Source organism: Salvelinus namaycush, chromosome 41 (genome assembly GCF_016432855.1).
Source record: "Salvelinus namaycush isolate Seneca chromosome 41, SaNama_1.0, whole genome shotgun sequence".
Lineage (NCBI taxonomy): Eukaryota > Metazoa > Chordata > Actinopteri > Salmoniformes > Salmonidae > Salvelinus > Salvelinus namaycush.
In genome coordinates this window covers 1,670,497-1,693,527 of record NC_052347.1, presented here as the reverse complement: position 1 = coordinate 1,693,527, position 23,031 = coordinate 1,670,497, and the positions used below count along the sequence as shown (strand labels likewise).

At 43.1% G+C, this 23,031-nt stretch overlaps 1 protein-coding gene across 1 annotated transcript in view; it reads right to left on the bottom strand.

Moving 5' to 3' along the window:
• The window catches only part of LOC120033943 (corticotropin-releasing factor receptor 1-like), a 112,603-nt gene that overhangs the window by 50,967 nt on the left and 38,605 nt on the right, over window positions 1-23,031 (bottom strand). The window contains exon 5 of the mRNA XM_038980347.1: window positions 12,158-12,240. Within this exon, the coding sequence (XP_038836275.1) occupies window positions 12,158-12,240 (83 nt within the window). The remainder of the gene's footprint in view (window positions 1-12,157; window positions 12,241-23,031) is intronic.

Here is a 23,031-nt window from a genome sequence, read left to right as displayed (position 1 = left end):
AAACCAAGCCATGAGGTCGAAAGAATTATCCGTAGAGCTCTGAGACAGGATTGCGTCGAGGCACAGATCTGGGGAAGGGTACCAAAACATTTCTGCAGCATTGAAGGTCCCCAAGAACACAGTCGCCTCCATCATTGTTAAATGGAAGAAGTTTGGAACCACCAAGACTCTCACTAGAACTGGCCGCCAGGCCAAACTGAGCAATCGGGGGAGAAGGGACTTGGTCAGGGAGGTGACTAAGAACCCGATGGTCACTCTGACAGAGCTCCAGAGTTCCTCTGTGGAGATGTGAGAACCTTCCAGAAGGGCAACCATCTCTGCAGCACTCCACCAATCAGGCCTTTATGGTAGAGTGGCCAGACGGAAGCCACTCCTCAGTAAAAGGCACATGACCGCCCACTTGGAGTTAGCCAAAAGGCACCTAAAGGACTCAGACCATGGAAAACAAGATTATCTGGTCCAAGATGAAACCAAGATTGAACCCTTTGGCTTGAATGCCAAGGAGGAAACCTGGCACCGTCCCTTCGGTGAAGCATGGTGGTGGCAGCATCATGCTGTGGGGATGTTTTTCAGCAGCAGGGACCGGGAGACTAGTCAGGATCAAGGGAAAGATGAACGGAGCAAAGTACAGAGAGATCCTTGATGAAAACCTGCTCCAGAGTGCTCATGACCTCAGACTGGGGTGAAGGTTCACCTTCCAATAGGACAATGACCCTAAGCACACAGCCAAGACAATGCAGGAGTGACTTCGGGACAAGTCTCTGAATGTCCTTGAGTGGCCCGGACTTGAACCCGATCGAACATCTCTGGAGAGACCTAAAAATAGCTGTGCAGCGACGCTCCCCATCCAACCTGACAGAGCTTGAGAGGATCTTCAGAGAAGAATGGGAGAAATTCCCCTAAATACAGGTGGGCCAAGCTTGTATTGTCATACGCAAGAAGACTTGAGGCTGTAATCGCTGCCAAAGGCGCTTCAACAAAGTACTGAGTAAAGGGTCTGAATACCCTGTTTTTGCCTTGTCATTATGGGGTATTGTGATGTCATTATGGGTTATTGTGTGTAGATTGATGAGGGGGAATTTAAAAAAAAATCCATTTTAGAATAAGACCTAACAAAATGTGGAAAAAGTAAAGGGGTCTGAAAACATTTCGAACACGCTGTACACATACTCAAGCATGCACAAGCATGCACAAACATGCACACACATGCACACTAATCCCACCAACTCATGCCCCAAAAAATGCAATACACCCTAGCAACGTTTTCTAGCAGGGCTATCTTGATCTCGCAAATGGGGGAGTCTGTTTTACCTCAGGCGAAAACACTGCCAAGACTCTCCTAGAGACTCTTAATCTATTCTCTCTTGTCTGCTATCTCTGCCTTTGTCTCTGTCTCTCTCGCTGTGCTGTGCTTTAACTGGGTGGAACTAGCTTTGTCATTCACAAACGAAACAACTTTTATAGTGCTATTCATTACATACAACATCTCCAAGTGCTTTATTAAAGCAACACAAAAAAGACAATCCATTTAGAAAACAACCACGTCATTCATGAGATGGAAGGTCAAGAGAAAGTTCATCGCTTGAGTAGTCATCGGACGCAAGTGGTCAATGGTGGAAAGCAAGCAAAGGTGGTCTCTGGACATGGTCTCTCACGTGGTGATAGTACTCAGCACTGCGGTCATGTCTTTCTCTTTCCTGGCTGAGCAGTACCAGCATTCAAATAAGCCTCCAAACGAACACATTGAAGGCAAGCCGTAACTCAACAGGACCACACTCATCCCACCATACCAACCCATAGTAAAAACAACTATGAGGTTCATAAGGATCACTTTACATAGGGTCTCACTCATGGTAACGCTGATCCTATCTCTCCTACTGGCTACAGTTTCTTAGAAATATTCATATTCTTGTTGGGTCTGAGGGAAACAGATGTCAGTGAGGGATCCAAAGTGCTTCTGTGGATGTCCTCCCTGGCCTCTATCTCTTTAATTAGGCAATAGGGACAGAACGGATAGTCCTAGCATACGATGGAGCACACAGGCTTGTGTCTATCTATCCATCTATCCACCCAATCACCCACCCACCCATCTACACACATTAGCAGGACATGCATGTGTATTGTGTATGTGCCAGTGTGTAAGGACAGGTTGTTTGTGTATTTGTCCAATAGTTAATGTTTATTGAAACATCGGAGGCTTGAGCCTTGTGTTGTGTGTCTGACCTCCCTGAAACCTGATAGATAAGAACAAGGCACATATGTTTTGTCAAGTAAAGCTGGTCCGCGGAGGGGGACGGTAGGCGGAGGCTTCACACACACACACACACACATCACATGCTTTTTGATGGCGGTGCCCAGCCGCCTCCCACTCTTAGAGGCCAGCCTTCCCGCCGGCCAAATCTGTCACCAATTTCCTCCTGCCCTCTTAAAGGAGGCCAGTGAAAGCTCTCTGAGCCAATAAAAAAGGACAGGGAGAATGGAGGAGCAGTATGCCATGCAGAGCCAACAGCGGGAGCAGGCTGCATCACCAGCCCAGTGAACAGTAGAGATGGCTGGGCCCTCATCTCATTCCTCCTGACTCCCCTGCCTCTCCTTCTGCTTAACCTATAGGGGCGCAGAGCTGGTTCAGATCAACTAGTATTTCAGTTTGATATTTATATGACTGACGAAGAGGAGAATGACCACGTCTGTATAATGACTCCTGATGATGACTAAGATCTGTGATTATAGAAAACATTTGTGCCATTGGTACACAAGAGAGTATCACAGAGAGCGTCTCACTGTAGAGCTGAGATTTTACTGATACATTTGAAATCTGCAAGGGGAGATTCCAGCACCTTGAAAGTGGGTTCGAGAAACAAGTGGGTTCGAGAAAAAACTTAAACACATCCATGCAGTTTCCCTCTAATTCTAGTGGGGCAGGCTAACAATCCGCAGTGCAGTATGTGCAACCTCTCCTCACCTTTAATCTTTTAGTTCTAAGACAGTGCTCTGATACAGAGGTAGCAGTTACACATACAGTTTAATTCGCTCTGTGCCCAACTGTCTTCCCCACTACCCTTTGTGAAAATTTTTCAATTCATCCCAGCAGCTGTTTCTTGCAGGGCTATTTTGATCTCGCAGGTGGGGGAGTCTGTTATAGCTCAGGCTACGACACTGCTTAATCTACAGTACACTCTCCTGTCTGCTATCTGTGCCCGTGTCTCTCTCTCGCTGTGCTGTGCTTTAACTGGGGGGAGATAGCTTTGTCATTCACAAATGAACCAGCGAATACCTTGTATTCTGTATAAAACAGGAACTCTGGGATGTAGGGCAGACATAGGGATATCTTTTTTTACTCGGAAACGAGTCCCTCATTGCTCATTCGTCTGCCTCAGCAGAATGAGACATGGTGATAGTACTATGTCCTGAGGCATCTCTTTCTCTTTCCTGGCAGCCGCATCCAGCAGCATCCCCCTAACACACAACGCAGGCAATATGTAATTCGACAAGATAACTTGCCTGAGCCAGTTCTTGTCCCCATGAGGAAATAGGGGGGTTATGGGACTATGGATCTGTCTCCGTACATTTGCCACAGTCGATATCGCAGACACCACTGGTGAATGATGTATTTTTCGATGGGAATGGTGATCCGAAATGTACATAACTACACTGATTGGCCCCAAAGGGGGGCGTTATAGTAATCAACTGAAAACTTTGAACAAGCAGATCTCTGGTCCCGTTTCAGCTACATGCATGAAATGTTGTACATATATGCAGCCCCTGATGAGAAACGTGCTTCCCTTAAGGACCTATTTATTTATTTAATGTCACCTTTAACTGCGACATGGCCATGATAAAGCAGCGCAGTTCGACACACACAACAACACAGAGTTACGCATGGAATAAACAAACATACAGTCAATAATACAGTAGAAAAATCTATTTACAGCATGTGCAAATGAGGTAGGATAAGAGAGGTAGGGCAATAAATAGGCCAAGGTGGCAAAGCAATTACAATATAGCAGTTAAACACTGGAATGGTAGGATGTGCAGAGTATGAATTTGCAAGTTGAGATACTGGGGTGCAAAGGAGCAAGATAAATAAATACATAAATACAGTATGGGGATGAGGTAGATTGGATGGGCTATTTACAGATGAGCTATGTACAGGTGCAGTGATCTGTGAGCTGCTCTGACAGCTGGTGCTTAAAGCTACTGAGGGAGGGAAGATCTCCAGCTTCAGAGATTTATGCAGTTCGTTCCAGTCATTGGCAGCAGAGAACTGGAAGGAGAGGCGGCCAAAGGAAGAATTGGCTTTGGGGGTGACCAGTGAGATATACCTGCTGGAGCGCGTGCTACGGGTGGGTGCTGCTATGGTGACCAGTGAGCTGAGATAAGGCGGGGCTTTACCTAACAGAGACTTGTAGGTGGGTTTGGCGACGAGTATGAAGCGAGGGCCAGCCAACGAGAGCATACAGGTCGCAGTGGTGGGTAGTCTATGGGGCTTTGGTGACAAAACGGATGGCACTGTGATAGACTGCATCCAATTTGTTGAGTAGAGATTTGGAGGCTATTTTGTAAATGACATCGCCGAAGTCAAGGATCGGTAGGATAGTCAGTTTTACGAGGTTATGTTTGGCAGCATGAGTGAAGGATGCTTTGTTGCGAAATTGGAAGCCGATTCTAGATTTAATTTTGGATTGGAGATGTTTAATGTGAGTCTGGAAGGAGAGTTTACAGTCTAACCAGACACCTAGGTATTTGTAGTTGTCCACGTATTCTAAGTCAGAACCGTTCAGAGTAGTGATGCTGGACGGGCGGGCAGGTGCAGGCAGCGATTGGTTGAAGAGCATGCATTTAGTTTTACTTGCATTTAAGAGCAGTAGGAGGCCACGGAAGGAGAGTTGTATGGCATTGAAGCACATCTGGAGGTTAGTTAACACAGTGTCCAAAGAAGGGCCAGAGGTATACAGAATGGTGTCGTCTGCGTAGAGGTGGATCAAAGAATCACCATCACCATGACCGCGGCAGCTTTCCAATCTATGGGAATTTTAGACAATACGAAAGAGAGGTTGAACAGACTAGTATTAGGGGTTGCAACAATTTCGGCTGATAATTTTAGAAAGAGAGGGTCCAGATTATCTAGCCCGGCTGATTTGTAGGGGTCCAGATTTTGCAGCTCTTTCAGAACATCAGCTATCTGGATTTGGGTGAAGGAGAAGTGGGGTAGGTTTGGGCAAGTTGCTGTGGGGAGCGCAGGGCTGTTGACTGGGGTAGGGGTAGCCAAGTGGAAAGCATGGCCAGCCATAGAAAAATGCTTATTGAAATTCTCAATTATTGTGGATTTATCAGTAGTGACGGTGTTTCCTAGCCTCAGTGCAGTGGGCAGCTTGGAGGAGGTGCTCTTATTCTCCATGGACTTTACAGTGTCTCAGAACTTTTTTGAGATTGTACTACAGGATGCAAATTTCTGTTTAAAAAGCTAGCCTTAGCTTTCCTAACTGCCTGTGTATATTGCTTCCTAATTTCCCTGAAAGGTTGCATATCACGGGGGCTATTCGATGCTAATGCAGAATGCCACAGGATGTTTTTGTGCTGGTCAAGGGCAGACAGGTCTGGAGTGAACCAAGGGTTATATCTGTTCCTGGTTCTAAATTTTTTGAATGGAGCACACTTATTTAAGATGGTGAGGAAGGCACTTTTAAAGAATAACCAGGCATCCTCTACTGACGGGATGAGGTCAATGTCATTCCAGGATACCCCGGCCAGGTCGATTAGAAAGGTCTGTTCGCTGAAGTGTTTTAGGGAGCGTTTGACAGTGATGAGAGGTGGTCGTTTGACCGCAGACCCATTACGGATGCAGGCAATGAGGCAGTAATCGCTGAGATCTTGATTGAAAACAGCAGAGGTGTATTTGGAGGGTGAGTTAGTTCGGATGATATCTATGAGGGTGCCCATGTTTACGGATTTGGGGTTGTACCTGGTAGGTTCATAGATAATTTGTGTGAGATTGAGGGCATCAAGCTTAGATTGGCTTTGCCCATTAGATTTTCTGCAAATTGTTGACACCCCTGTTTTCAATACCTTAACTTGCTAGAATAACAGCACATAACCTTTTTCTAAAATGTTTGAGTTGGAGAACATATTGGTGTAACGCTCGTCTTCCTCCTCTTCTGAGGAGGAGTAGTAGGAAGGATCAGAGGACCAATACGCAGCGTTGTAAGTGTCCATATTTTAATAAAGAAATAGAACACTGAAACAAAAACAACAAAGTGAACGAATGAAAACGAAACAGTCCCGTATGGAAAAACACAGACACAGGAACAATCACCCACAACCCACAACCCACAATGACAAAACAGGCTACCTAAATATGTCTCCCAATCAGAGACAACGACTGACACATGCCTCTGATTGAGAACCATATCAGGCCAAACACATAGAAACAGACAAACTAGACATACAACATAGAATTCCCACTCACATCACACCCTGACCAAACAAAACAAAGAAACATACAAAGCAAACTGTGGTCAGGGCGTGACAATTGGGAGGGATCTTAGACCATTCCTCCATACATAATCCTTCCAGAGCCTTGATATCCTTCGTCTGGCTTATGGACTGCCCTCTTCAATTCAAACTACAGGTTTTCAATAGGGTTCAAGTGCGGAGACTGAGATGGCCATTGCAAAACGTTGATTTTGTGGCCAATTAACAATTTCTTTGTGGATTTCGTGTGCTTGGGGTTATTGTCTTGCTGGAAGAATCACTTGTGGCCAAGTTTCAGCCTCCTGGCAGAGGCAACAAGATTTTTTAATAAAATATCCTGGTACTGGGTAAAGTTCATGATGCCGTTGACCTTAACAAGGGCCCCAGGATCAGTGAAAGAAACATAGCCCCATTACATCAATGATCCACCACCATATTTTACAGTAGGTATGGGGTTATTTTCTGCTAATGCATTCTCACACCACTGGTGTGCATGGCCAAAGAGCTCTATTTTCGTGTCATCCAACAAATGCAGACGCCTTGAGTTTGCTAAACGGCATTGGCACTTGAAAGGGAACTGGTTCTTTAGCCAGATTACATTGTCACGCCCTGATCTGTTTCACCTGTCCTTGTGCCTGTCTCCACCCCCCTCCAGGTGTCGCCCATCTTCCCCATTATGCTCTGGGTATTTATACCTGTGTTCTCTGTTTGTCTGTTGCCAGTTCGTCTCGTTTGTCAAGTCAACCAGCATTTTTGTCTCAGCTCCTGCTTTTCCCCAGTCTCTCTTTTTCTCTCCCTCCTGGTTTTGACCCTTGCCTGTCCTGACTCTGAGCCCGCCTGCCTGAACCTGACCCTGAGCCTGCCTGCCGTCCTGTACCTTTGCCTCTACTCTGGATAACCGACCTCTGCCTGACCTGAGCCTGTCTGCCATGTTGTACCTTTGCCTCTACTCTGGATTACTGACCCCTGCCTGCCTTGATCTGTCTTTTGCCTGCCCCTGTTGCTGTAATAAACATTGTTACTTCAACAGTCTGCATTTGGGTCTTACCTGAAACATGATAGACATGAACTTTGAGCTCTTTGGCCACGCACACCAGTGGTGGGTTTGGCATAGAAATGAGAATCCATGACCAGAAAAGATCCCATACCTACTTGAACATCTTTATCAAGGGTCTCAATCATTTCGGACCCCACTCTATATGCATCTCCTCATGAGAAACAAGTATCCCATGAGGACTTCATTGTTGTAATAATTGTCACTAACTGGGGCACTGCATCATTTATGGACGATATGTTTACTGTTGCCTTGTTTCTTCGTGCACTCGCTTTCACATTTGAGCAATTTTTTATACTTTTGTCTTTGGCCCATCCACAGAAGCCCCGAGGGCCTTATTTTCAACCCGAGTTCAAATATACAACACCTGAAAAGCATTGGGCCAGTAAGCATTTTATTTATGGTCAATTCTGTGGGTCTTGCTCAGTACAGGTAACACTACCATGAAACTGCAATATCACTGAGTGACAAGCAGCCATGATTGACCTGGGAAAATAGACTATATGGTTATTTCTATAACCACTGCCTCTGGGGCTCTGGTGACAATGACCTTTTCCTACCGTAACAAAGTGCTTTTTCTTGTTTAAGAGTACATGTGCCACAGTGGAATGGGATGGGGACTGGTGTTTTAGTACAGCAGAACAGAAATGTACTGTATAGCGAATGAAAACAGTACAGTTGTGTGTTAAAAAACGTTTTTAAAAAGCGCATGTACTCTCCCGGTGTTTGTCTGCAATCATCTATTGGTCGTTTAAACTGGGGTAGTCAAGTCTGTAGGACATGGCTTCATTATCCTTACTACATATGCCACTGGACTGGAATGAAAAACATTTCACAGTAATTTCCTCTTTCTATTACAAACGCATGCAGTGAATAAACAGATACAGTACATAAATAATTCAAGTCCATGATCATGGTAATCTCATGAAAAGCAAAGGCTATATGACCTCTGCTTCTGCCAAGTTCTTTTAAAACAAAAAGAAACCTTAACATGACTCGTAACCCATGAGCTCTCTTCTAGAGGGAGCCTAGCCCAGGGAAAGGAAACGTAAAAGGGGTGAACTAGCTACATATTCCAGGGTCAAAGCTCATATCTGTTCCTCACTGATTTAGTCTGCAAAGTCATAGGAGCGGAGCATTCACTCGGCTGCCTACTAAAGAGGAAATAACCCCAAAACATCCAGCCTGGGCAGGAGGAGACTTACCACAGAGAAACTGAGAACATAAACCAACAGCTGGACATGATTTTAATGAAATAAGCACTCTAGCGACAACAGCAATTCCTCCTTCAACAAAAATTACCAACTGAGCGAACCCAAAATAAACTCTAGGGTTGCTGGGATTTCAAGGAATGCAGCTTTGTGATTGGAATGAGAAGATTATAGTTTATCGTCAGCTATAAGCTTTGCGGACAGGAAGATGCCCTAGAAAGCAGTTACTCAGCCCCCTCCTGCTGTGCTGGTATACGGAACAAATCGTGAGATCAAATTGAACGTTTTGCAACCACACTGAAGTGGTATACTCATCTTGTCAGTAGCCCACTATGCTGTAAGAGGATTAAAATGTTCTACAGGTGGAAAGGGCAAAGTATCATTTACAACACGACACAGCTAAATACAGTACATTGTCAAAGACCTTCCTGGTAAAAAAATGTCACTTGCTTTTGTACTCTCCTGCTCTAAGATGAGGCTAGATTTTTCTTTGCTCCTCTGCATTCTGTCTTTCCCTAAAGGTGATATTCAATGCTGATGCTAGCAACACAGGCAGCAGATGGCTTTTATTTCTTCTCAACAAAACCTAGTCATATAAGTTTGGTCTACCACTATTTATGCCACCGGTGTTAAAACCCAAGACTTAAAAGTGTTCAAATTCAACAGTTACTGCATACCTCAAAAAAACGTGTGAATTGCTGGCATAAACAGCTCCAACAAAAGAACCACTGTAGTCCGATATAGTGAATGCCAAGAAAGAGTAATATAGCTAACCCTTTTTCCTACTTGACGTTAAAAAGATTTGTAAGCAAAAGCTATGCCCTAAAGGATTGCACACTTTCTGAATATCAGTAAAGGTCACTGGAACTACTTTTAATTAAGTACATTGGACCTTTGTGTCTGCAAGGTGACACTGTTTAAATAGCACTGCTTTGCCACCGTCCGCAGTCTTTGAATAACCATGCCATTGTGTCCCATACTGTTTTTAATTTCCCCTATACCACAAGGTTTGATTTGTGAAAACGCAGCGCCACTCTGGATGAGCCAAACCACAAAGCAGTGGGCGTCCGAGGCGACAGCGCGCTCCCCTGTGTGAGTGGACGTATTCATTTGCATGTGTATGTCCCTCAGGAAACAGATGGCGGGGAGAGGAGAGCAGGCAGTGTGCAGACCGTCTGCCCGGTAGCAAGGGGGTCCTCAACAGCTTTAGAGGACTCACGTGTTCGCCCGTTCACAATGCTGCTAGCTATCAGCTGCCTGCTTGCCAATGGCCATCACAATCAATCTGTGTCATTGGCTTTAGGAAGGGAGCTAATTTGTTTAGTACATGATTCATAATCCTGTAAGTGATTCATATAGTGCAGCTTTCAGACTCGTTCAAATGAAGGTTGATGGTTTTCCAGGGAACGGAAAGGAGGGCTAAAAGGGTCACTGGTCAAATTTGGGGTTAAAAAAGTCTTTCAGAGAAAAATGACAATGTACAGCAAGAGTTAAAATAAGGTCATCTAATTGACCAGTTTACAATCAATGGTATGGGCGTTGGAATAGCTTGACGTTGGAAAATTCACAGTACAGTATGTGTAACAAGTGATTGGAGCTACTGTACAGTATATACTTGGGAGACCATGCACGCTACCTTTCCTTCCCTCCAACCAGATCACCTCCATAATGATCTGGTCGATGTAAACAACCACTTATGCCTTGTTAAATACAAGCTACAAATAAGCCTACACATTAAGCTCAAACTCCCTTCCACTCTCTTCTCCTCCCAAAGACGGAAGAAAAGTGTTGAGGTAAACGCCCTGTTGCCTTGAGGACTGAGATGTAAAGGCATGACGCTGTATGACCGGTAGCTTCTGCTGTGAATGACTAAGCTGAGCTGGGCCCTCTCCGAAAGATTTAATTGGAGTACAGTTGCCTCAGTAGGGGATTCACTTGTGACTGCTTAGTCATCCAGCATCAACAGGATGCTCATTGACAACGAAAAGCAAATTGGAGAGATGAAGCTTGGAACACCCACTCTATAGCACACATCATCAGTCCTGGAGTTTTGAAGAGAATGTGTGCTGGAAGAGCAGGTGGTGGCGCTGGTGTGATTTCTGTTGTACCACAGACTGTTTCTATTGGCAGCCGTAGCCTCAAGATTAGAGAAGAGGGCCAGTAACCTGAGGGTAGCCCCTCGCTTCGAATACCAGGGCCGACGGAAAAAACATCTGGTGTGATGTGAGCTGGTACCGGAGGGTTGCTTGCGTCAGTATCGCAGGTGCTACTGCCGTTGTGCCCTTGAGCAAGGTACTTACAGGAGAAGCTTTATTTTTTTCAATCAAATCTACATGTTATAGAAGGGGTCCAGACACCTTTTTTTGCGATTTCACTTGTTTATGAGAAACTTACCCCAAAAAACAAATACATTCCTTATCCTCGTTGTGTAGTATGGGGCCCCTGAAAAAACATTAACAAACTCTCCCAAAACACCCAAATACGTCCTTTTAGAAAAGTAAAATCTCCCAGTATAGTGATGCAGATGTTTTGATGTTGTACACATGAAATTCTGTCATTCTGAACATTACCGCTGCGTTATATTCCCTTTTGTGCGACTCGAGCTGTTTAACTTATCCAGCTGTTCCATTATCTGTGTAGCTTGCTACTACACGTAACTGGCATTATAATAAAATATACATAAAGTGTCTTAATAGGGCGTTAGGCCACCAAGAGCTGCTAGAACAGCTTCAATGCATCATGGCATAGATTCCACAAGAGTCTGGAACTTCCTGTATTGTAGCACCTGCTTTCAATATACTTTTTACACCTCATTTACTCAAGTGTTTCCTTTATTTTGGCTGTTACGTGTAGACTGGATGGAGAGGAATAGCTCGAGTCGCAGTAAAAGGGAATATAACGTTGTCAATAAAGTTCGTAATGAAACAATTTCATGTGTCCAACATCTAATGACCCGCGTCACAATATTGAGAGCTGTTTTTGGAGCCTTTGTTCATGTATTTTCAGGGACGCCATACTACACAACGAGGGTGAGGAAGTGATTTGCCGTTTGAGGTAAGTTTCTCAAAAACAAGTGAAATCACAGAAAAGGTGTCTGGACCTTTCTATAACATGCCATGTACATAGCAAAATTGAGATGTGCTTGTAAAAATGAAAACTTTGTTAAAAAATAATTCCCACAATGCTTTAGGGGGGCTGCTCTGTGTCGGACCCTATCCAGCCCATCGTGCGGGTTTCGGTTTGAGGGATACTGAGAATTTCTCTGCAAATAGAGTAAATATATTTTCAGCAGTGCTTGTATCCTTGGAAGAAGAATGGAAGAATATATCTTTACTATCCATTGCAGAGAAATTCTCAGTATTCTCAGAGTTAAACAGTTACCTTTCCGTACACCAATAGCCATGCTACATACAGTACATACCTCATTGAGAATCTCTTGACACTGGGTGTAGTTGCCTTTCACGGCCCAGGACCCGTTAGAAAGGCATTCTCTGTACACATTGTCTGTGGAAATAAAGGATTGAAAACCATGTTACAAAGTAAGCAAACATGCACCATTTCTCCTTTCATACAAGCGAAAACCGAAACCTTGAAAACTCAGTCTGCAAAAACCACACAGGGCGGCTGTAATTTATGCAGCTTAGAGTGCTGACAGACCCCGATAGAGGACACGCGATCCAATCTTGACAATGTTGCACGCCAAACCCATTTCCAAATAAGTATTTGAACTCTTGACAGAGCTGCCGCTTTTTTTATTCTCTAAATAATAATAAAAAAATACAACAGTCTCCAGGAATAAAGTAAAGCAACAAAACAAAAAAACACCCACGTCTGAGAGGTGTCTTCATTTGATGTCAGGTGTACATGCTACACGTGCACAGTGGAGGTAATGTGACTCAAGAAGTAAGCAAGAGGCGAACAGAGAAGCAAAGCCACAGACTTCTAAAAGACTCTCTGCTGTGTTCACAAGGTTGCGACAGAGTAAGCGACAGAGTGTCGGAGACGGCAGAAAACACATCAAAGGCAGTCAGATCTTAAGCTAACCTAAAATAAAGACAGCCAGCTACGCTCTACTAACACCTAATGAACCATCATAATATTACCTGACAAAGTGCAAGGAAGGAAGCATCATGTTGTTACCCCATGACAGGTCTAATTGGTTGTTCTTAAGTTGATTGACAGAGTAGGTGGCATGCCATGCTCTCAATATGTTATAAAAAAGTATGGAAAAGGTATGAAATCAAGAGCTATAATTGAACGAGAGAAGTGTGATGCCATGATATCTCAACAATAACACTCTTGATGTGGTATACACCACCCCAAAATAAGAAATATTTGACATAATCAGAATTTTTCAAAAGTCACATGTTTTATGTTGCAAGGGTTCTGTATTACAGTAGTTATTTACGACCATTATGTAGGCTACATTGACCGACCTGTTCTTGATCCGTGAGAGTTGGGGGGGGGGGGGGGGGGGGGGTAATACAAACACTAATTAACACACTCTCACGCATTTATTGAACATTGACATCAACATTTGAACGTTCATAGTCTGTATCACTGAACACGAATACCCGTCGGACTAACCTATGCATCGGTACTACAGATTCATTCTTTGTGGCTAGCATTATAGCATGACTGTCTGCCAAGAGCACCACGATAGATGGTTGACAGTATACACGATGTAATTAAGCATACACACGGTTCGATCTTTGAACTGGGTTGGAGGTTGGGTAGTACTGAACATACGGCATGCTATGGATATGACATGAAAAGATCCACAAAAACGATACCGTTTTCATCTTTTTGACTTTGAAAATCAATCATGGTGACCTTTTTCTAAGCCACCCTTCTGAAAAGTTTCTCGTTCTTTTAGCTTTGTTTGAAAATGAGGTCGCTGCGATGTCCAGTATCACGCCAATGTGACAAGGAACTCAGGCTAACTCTCTCACAGCAACGTCCCTGCGGCTAATAATTTACACCCATCAATCCCTGTATCGATCATAATCCACTCATTTCACAAATAAAACTCCCAATAGAATGATGGGTTTTGGTGGAGTGGTAACACTCCAATTTCAGGAGTAGACGTTTTCTCCAGAGACAGGGATCCCGGGTCCGGAACGTCCTTCCTCAAGATAGAGTGTCTAGAAGGGTCAGTAAATTCCAGGTCTGGAATCCTCCCTCATCTGTCTCCACCTCTCCTTCCAACCGTCTGAATAAATATAATAAATATAAAAAAGGAGAATGAAATTCCATTAGTTAAAGTAGAACTCCAGCTGAGAGCTAGACTTAAATTGGAAAGGAAGAGAGGGAAAGATTTAAAGTCCGCATCTGCATTTTCCGACAGAGTCAATACCTACCCTGAAGAAGAGGCTCCCATGTACTCCCTCCTGACTATAATTGAAACCGTGTAAAGGCCAGTGTAAAGGCCAAAATCCAAACTTGAACTCATGCCAAGGAAACCACCTTTCAATACACAGTAAATCCAAAGATGCTTAAACTCCAATTATCAACACCTACCGTTGACACATTGCCATTTAATGACTTCGGAGTGCCTGTGCTTTGCTACAGTCTCATTCTCCTTCAGTGTGATCTCATTCTCACTTTCCCTCTTTCCGCCCTCCCGACCACCACCGCGAACCCCATTGGTATTGGATGACTCACTCTATTAATGCAGCTGACCTTCTAAGCTATAATTAATCGAAATCTAGCTGAATCCCATGTAAGCCCCCGCCAGAAGCTTATCATTCTCTCTCGCCCCCTCAAACGGGATGGGTATGTTGTGTTCCGGCGCGTCTTAAGTGGGCTTAATCGACGAGCTGCCAGGCTATGTGGTAAGCATGGCAACGCAGAATAGAGAATACTGTTTACCATTCTTTGAGGAACAATCTTCGTACAGGGGAGAATATATCCGGTGAATACGAATGGGGCTCAATCTTCACTGTCTGAAGAGCTCTAGGAACTCTAAGAAGAAAGTGGGAAGCCCAGTTAAAAAGTTGTCTGAACTGAACACCTACAATCAGTAAACCCAGCTACAAAGAAGATAAATGTGAAGAAGTATCAGGAGTGGGGACCCAATTGAACGGTTTAATTCCAGACTAGATTCAGGGGTTTGAAACGATAATACCAATGTAACCTATCTGGGAAGACAACCACAGCTCTGAAATGATGATACAGCACCATGTATGAAGGAAACTTTCAGCAAAACTTTCTGCCAAAGTTCTTCAGCTTCAGGCTGGCCTGTACCCTTCCATCATCCACACTTGGGTTATCCATAATGATGAGTACACTGAGCCAAGAGAGAAGCAATCGGAGGGTAGTCAAGGACTTTGGCCATCAGTTGGCTTAGCTCTTCCCTCCAAATGTTTGTCTCCTAGCAGGTGTAAGCTCCATTGGACACAGACGGTAATGTGACTAGTACTGGGCTAGTCGATCACTCTAGCTTGGACCAGAGGGACAAAGGAAGGGCCCAAAACAGCTTCTGTAAAGCCTGAGCAGATTGGGGGCAGACAGTATTTCTGCACAGGATGTCGAGGTGGAATGCAACAGAGCAGTGACTGGAGAGTTGGGCTGCGTTATCGAAGGGGTGGTGGTGGTGGTGTACAAGGCTGGAGAACTGACTCTACTGACTGTGTCGATATATAACAAGGGGGAAATACAGAGAGAGAGGGGGGCAGATGGAGTGTGTGAGAGAGGAGAGGAGAGAGACAGAGACAGAGACAGACAGACAGACTATAGGCATCGCTGTAGGCCAAATGGACATGTGCTGATGGACATGTTATAGAAGAGACCTGCGAGACTGGGGGGAAGAGAGAGAGTCCAGGAGATTACATCTTTCCACCTCTTTCTTTCCAATTTATATCAATCACTCTACTGGAGTCTTGACTTGAATCCTTTCTGTACTATTATTGTCCTTTTCCTCCTAATCCTAGTCCTCCCTGCTTGGAGGTTGAGGTGATATAGATCACACATACACAACTCAATGCCTGTTGTAATTGTTCCTGTCACCATTTCCCCTCATTTCCATTTTCTCCCTCTCTTTCTGCCTCTAATGCTATCTATAATTGGTGGTTGTATTGATTAGACATAAAATTCAAGGGCTTCCTTAATTGGTGCTGTCAAACCATGAAAGAGCTCTGTGATCACACACACGCACTTGCGCGCACACGCACTCTCACACACACACACACACACACACACACACACACACACACGCGCTCCTGACAAAGTGCTGGGCGGAAGGCAAAACCATGGATCGATTAGTTAATAGAATATTGTGATGTAAATTGTCAGGAGAATGATTCTAAGTAACTTAACATGAATCATCATTTAGCTTAAGTAATTTGATTTTACGATGACACTGATGGGTAATCAAGGCATTTATCAACTTGTAATCACAGTGTTCATGAGCATTGATGAGCATTGGTAAGCATCAATATGTCACGATCGTCGTAAGAACTGGACCAAGGCGCAGCGTGCGTAGAGTTCCACATCTTTATTACTAAGTGAAACTTTCAGCAGAAACAAAACAATAAACGAAATGTGACGTTTTGGAGTGCTCACAGGCAACAACACAAAAACAAGATCCCACAAAACACAGTGGGGAAATGGCTGCCTAAATATGATCCCCAATCAGAGACAACGATAAACAGCTGCCTCTGATTGGGAACCATACCAGGCCAACATAGAAATAAAACAAGCTAGATTACCCACCCTAGTCACACCCCGACCTAACCGACATAGAGAATAAAAAGGCTCTCTATGGTCTGGGCGTGACACAATAAATATTGAGTGTGCGATTACATTTTTGTGGAACTGGCGGTTGATCTTCTTACGTTTCTGCAACGAAGATTGAGATTACTGGTGTGCTTCCAGAATTGCCATGGCTCATTTAAAGATAAACCACTACTAAGCCTTTTGAATCGCACACTCAATTATCAACTTTTTAGCTACAAAACATCCTGGGACAATTAGTCCACTTTTGAAGTTTGACTAACTCTGATTTTGGGGTGAAATGTCACTTTAACAGATGTTTGACAATGTGTAGATGATATTACAAAAACAGGACCAGAGCATTCCATGTGTCCAGATGTCTACCTTTGCTAATCTAATATATCAGATAAAGTGTGGTTTGAGACCATTTAATAATATAACAGAGAAGCAGCTCCCAGCAGTTCATCATCGTTCTAATCTTGTCAGGATATTTCATAAATTCAAATCTGTGTCAGGGGGAAGCCATTTTCACAGAGAACTTCTGGATGAGGAACAGACTGAGATAATTGCTCAATTTTTAGAGTTCAAAGTCCTTTCCTTCAAATCATTAGTAATCAATTCTGCTCTGATCATCTGACTATACCGCTGGATGAGCTCGATGGTGTTTACGCTGGCTTCATAACAACTTTGATTCCCTCGGGAGATAGTTCATTGTTCTGATCATGCACTGGAAAATTATATCACAAATCGATTGGAGAAAGATTTGTAGACCTCCACAAGTCTGGTTCATCCTTGGGAACAATTTCCAAACACCTGAAGGTACCACGTTTATCTGTACAAACAATAGTAAGCAAGTATAAACACCATGGGACCACAAAGCCGTCATACCGCTCAGGAAGGAGACGCGTTCTGTCTCCTAGAGATGAACGTACTTTGGTGCGAAAAGTGCAAATCAATCCCAGAACAACAGCAACGGACCTTGTGGAGATGCTGGAAGAAGGTACAAAAGGTACAAAAGGGTACAAAGGTACAAAAGTATCTATATCCACAGTAAAATGAGTCCTATATCAACATAACCTGGCTGGTCAGCAAGGAAGAAGCCACTGCTCCAAAACTGCCATAAAAAAAGCCAGACTATGGTTTGCAACTGCACATGGGGACAAAGATCGGACTTTTTAGAGAAATGTCCTCTGGTCTGATGAAACAAAAATAGAACTGTTTGGCCATAATGACCATCATTATGTTTGGAGGTAAAAGGGGGAGACTTGCAAGCCGAAGAACACCATCCCAACCGTGAAGCACTGGGGTGGCAGCATCATGTTGTGGGGGTGCTTTGCTGCAGGAGGGACTGGTGCACTTCACAAAATAGATGGCATCATGAGGGAGGAAAACTATGTGGATATATTGAAGCAACATCTCAGGACATCAGTCAGGAAGTTAAAGCTTGGTCGCAAATGGGTCTTCCAAATTGACAATGACCCCAAGCATACTTCCAAATTTGTGGCAAAATGGCTTAAGGACAACAACGTCAAGGTATTGGAGTGGCCATCACAAAGCCCCGACCTCAATTCTATAGAAAATGTGTGGGCAGAACTGAGAAAGCGTGGGCGAGCTAAGAGGCCTACAAACCTGACTCAGTTACATCAGCTCTGTCAGGAGAAACTGACAGGAGAAATTTTCACCCAATTTATTGTGGGAAGCTTGTGGAAGGCTACCCGAAACACTTGACCCAAGTTAAACAATTGAAAGGCAATGCTACCCAATACTAATTGAGTGTATGTAAACCTCTGACCCACTGGGAATGTGATGATAAATAAAAGCTGAAATAAATCACTCTCTCTACTATTATTCTGACATTTCACAGTCTTAAAATAAAGTGGTGATCCTAACTGACCTAAGCCAGGGAATTTTTACCAGGATTAAATGTCAGGAATTGTGAAAAACTGAGTTTAAATGTATTTGGCTAAGGTGTATGTAAACTTCTGACTTCAACTATATATATATATATATATTTATACACATATGTACACACACATACTGTATATATATATTTAAAACAAAATCATTTCTACATAATATGAAGATAATGTTGCTTCAAATGAAACCAGGAATCATATGGCTTTAGCATCATTAAAATAAACTTCAGTATATTGTAGCCATTACAATTATCTGCTCAATTGATGTAAAATTCCCAATACCTTCAGAGGCAAGAAAATATGTCAGTGCTATAGACAGGTTGGTTGTTTAGCAATAAAACCGATGACTGCACAACTATGGGCAAAACAGACGGTGTTGGCTGAGATTGTTGACAACTGTCACGACTTCCGCCGAAGTCGGGCGGCGCTCGGCTGTCGGCGTCGCCGGTCTTCTAGCCATCATCGATCCACTTTTCATTTTCCATTTGTTTTGTCTTGTATTCTCACACACCTGGTCTCAATTTCCCTCATTACATGTTGTGTATTTAACCCTCTGTTCCCCCCATGTGTAACGGCTGATTTCCTCCTCTTCGTCTGAAGTGAGGTGTAGCAGGGATCGGACCAAGACGCAGAGTGGTAAGTGTTCTTGTTTTAATATAATCCACTGAACACGACAAAAAATACAAAATAACAAAGTAACCTAACCGAAACAGTCCAGTGTGGCATGAAGACAGACACCAGAAACAAACACCCACAAACCAACAGTGAAAACAGGCAACCTAAATATGGTTCCCAATCAGAGACAATGCAAAACACCTGTCTCTGATTGAGAACCATATCAGGCCAATTGACAAACCTAGAAACACATAACATAGACTGCCCACCCCAACTCACGCCCTGACCATACTAACTAAAGACAAAACAAAGGAAAATAAAGGTCAGAACATGACACCATGTCTTTGTGCGGAATTGTTTATTGTAAGCGCATGTGCACGTTGTCGCGCGACGGGTTTTGTACCCATTTGTTTGTTGTTCTGGTTACCGGTGGTTTTTATGATTAAAACTCCTCCGTTGATTAACCAGTTTTGCTCTCCTGCGCCTGACTTCCCTACCGCCAGTTACGCACTTCCTTACAACAACATGTAGGCCTGAACTATATTTTGTTTCCAAATGTTTATTGAAAACATAAATACATTTGCATGATGAGCACTTATTGTCTCTTAAATACATTGTTACAGTTGTTGGCCCAATTTTTTTGGGCCATATTAGCATAGACGTAACATCATTCGAAACACCTCAAAACAAGACATGATATCAAGAACAAGATAAAACTATCGGAAGCCAGCCATCTACGATTCCCCACATGGCAGCTTCATGTCATTGTCGCTAGCTATCTGAACATCACACGTCCTTCAGCCCCATCGGTGTGCGCACATCATTTTCGTGATGGTGTCAGCCCGTCTATAACATCAAGTATGTCTATGTTTATGTAACGGATGTGAAATGGCTAGCTAGTTAGCGGGTACGCGCTACTAGCGTTTCAATCAGTTACGTCACTTGCTCTGAAACCTAGAAGTAGTGTTGCCCCTTGCTCTGCAAGGGCCGCGGCTTTTGTGGAGCGATGGGTAACGACGCTTCGTGGGTGACTGTTGTTGATGTGTGCAGAGGGTCCCTGGTTCGCGCCCGGGTCGGGGCGAGGGGACGGTTTAAAGTTATACTGTTACATTTATTTTATGAAAACACTGACATTTACTTATTAAATGAATATCCCTTTGGATTGTGTGGGATGACAGAGGAAGAGGAAGTACTATCTTCTTGGAAAAGGTCTCTGTCCTAAATGACCACACAATAAACACATGCAGATGTAATATTAATGTGTTTGGGAGTTATCTTTTCTACAATGAAAGTGAAAGACTAGAGAAATGAAATCACTGAATCGGATATATATGATACCTCAGATCATGCAATAAATCATATGTCTTAGGTCAGGTTGTGACAGATGGATTACCACTTTGCTGTTTCTCATATTGTAATGTAACCTTCTAGAGTGGTGTATTTCTCATCTTTTAATGTAACATTCTAGAGTGTGTTTCTCAAATGTTAATGGAACCTTCTAGAGTGGTGTGTTTCTCATATTGCAATGTAGCCTTCTAGAGTGGTGTATTATATCATTTACATGGCCCTTTCGTCAATTACCTCGGGCCTAAGAGGACAGAGCAAGAGTAATTGGTCCTATAGTGGTACTGCGGGTAGTTTTGTGTGGCCTCCACTTTGCTATCGTCACTCGTGTTTAATGGTTAGTGATTAATTGCTAGAGGGAATATCACATACACATGCCTAAGCACTTACTCCAGCAATGAAAAAATCATCAACATTTTTTATCTACAGAATCAGAAGACTTTCATTTATTTAATGGGTGCATCCACACAAAACTAGTATTAATTTCACTCCACTGATCATTTTTAGAGAAGCACACATTGACCCTCTGAGAAAAGGAGGATAAGCTTGTTTCTGATAGGGATAGTTGATTATTGTTGGAATGGGAGCTACACGAAAACAAAATCATTGACAGTCCTCTTTAACTAGCATCAGCTAATTGAGAGAGAGAGAGAGAGAACTCTCAGTTTTTTCCAGTCAGTCCTCCTCTTATCCCCTACCTACTGAAAGAAACACAACCAGAGCTGATATATTTTGCTAAAAAGTAGAGCATAGGCATACATAATGTGCCCATGACTACATCACTAACTGGTTTCCAAAAGTTTTTAAAACACTACCAATTCCATCCGGGTGAATTCAAAACAAAAAATAGACCTTGGCGAGACATATGATACAAAAAAATGACAAATAAAATACAACGGCACTTCAACACTTGACATTGTGCATTATTCAACATTCCAGTCAAATCACTGCCCTTGGGTCCGTCTTGCTCTGCTGTAAAGAGCCATGGGCTGAATTACCAAGGATTTGAATATGCAGTGTGTGACCTTGCATTACTGGTGTCCTAATTTACAAAACCTACCTCCCTCTCCATAGACAGAGAACCATTAGGAATTCTACACCACAGTGCCCTCCGTAATTCTTATTATTTTGGCGTTGTACTCCAAAGGTTTGGATGATTTGAAATCAAACAATAACTATGGGGTTAAAGTGCAGAATGTCCGCTTTAATTTGAGGGTATGTTCATCTATATTGAGTGACCCGTTTAGAAATCACAGCACTTTTTGTACATAGTCCCCCCATTTTGGTTGAGCAAAAGTATTGGGACAAATTCACTTATTTGTGTAAAGTAAAAAGTATTCCTAGCACGCAATGACTACACATTTGTTGGATGCATTATCTTTTTGTTTTGGTTGTGTTCCAGATAATTTTACGCTCAGTAGAAATGATGCAGGTGTCATAACCAGCCATAAAATATATATGTCACAACAGGTCTAAATGTGTCATGACGGTGTTATTACCATATCATAACAGGTTATGACAAGTTATGTCAGCTGTTATGACATTATGACATGGCTATGACTGTGTCATAACGTGTTATGACGCTGGGTGTCAAGTAAAGTGTTAACCAATTATCATACCCCCAAGAGATGCTAACCTCTCACCATTACAATAACAGGGAAGGTTAGCATTTTATATCATACCCCCAAGAGATGCTAACCTCTCACCATTACAATAACAAGGAAGGTTAGCATTTTATATCATACCCCCAAGAGATGCTAACCTCTCACCATTACAATAACAGGGAAGGTTAGCATTTTTTGGGGTATGATATTTGTTCATCTGTAACTTTCATTATTCACGATTAATTCAGGATTATCCGTAATCATGGTAGCATCCACATTCATGTAGAAGTCTTTAGAAACATATTATATTCTTATTTACAATAAAAGTGACTCCAAAATTACACAATTCATTATTTACCATTAATTTCTATTGGGCACAAAATCAACTGAAATGCAATCTGAACAAATAGAAAATTAGCTTGATGTAGTCATTGTGTGCTATGAATATAGGAACAAATACTTAACTTTTTACTACTTTAATACACATACATTAGTATATGGACGGCCCTTCAAATTAGTGGATTTCAGTGATGTAAAGCTTGCCGCCATTGGACTCTGGAGCAGTGGAAACGTGCTCTCTGGAGTATTGAATCACGCTTCACCATCTGGCAGTCCAACAGACAAATCTGGGTTTGGCAGATGTCAGGAGAAGGCTACCTGCCCCAATGCATAGTGCCAACTGTAAAATTTGGTGGGGGAGGAATAATGTTCTAGGGCTGTTTTTCATGGTTCGGGCTAGGGCCCTTAGTTCCAGTGAAGAGAAATCTTAACGCTACAGTATGCAATGACATTTTAGATGATTCTGAGCTTCCAACGTGGTGGCAACAGTTTGGGGAAGGCCCTTTCCTGTTTCAGCATGACAATGCCCCCGTGTACAAAGTGAGATCCATACAGAAATGATTTGTCGAGATCGGTGTGGAAGATCTTGACTGGCCTGCACAGAGCCCTGACCTCAACCACATTGAACACCTTTGGGATGCATTGGAAAACCGACTGCGAGCTGAATGGAAGAAAATCCCCACAGCAATGTTACAACACCTAGTGTTGAGTGGAGGATGTTATAGTAGCAAATGGGGGACCAACTCCATATTAATGCCCATGAT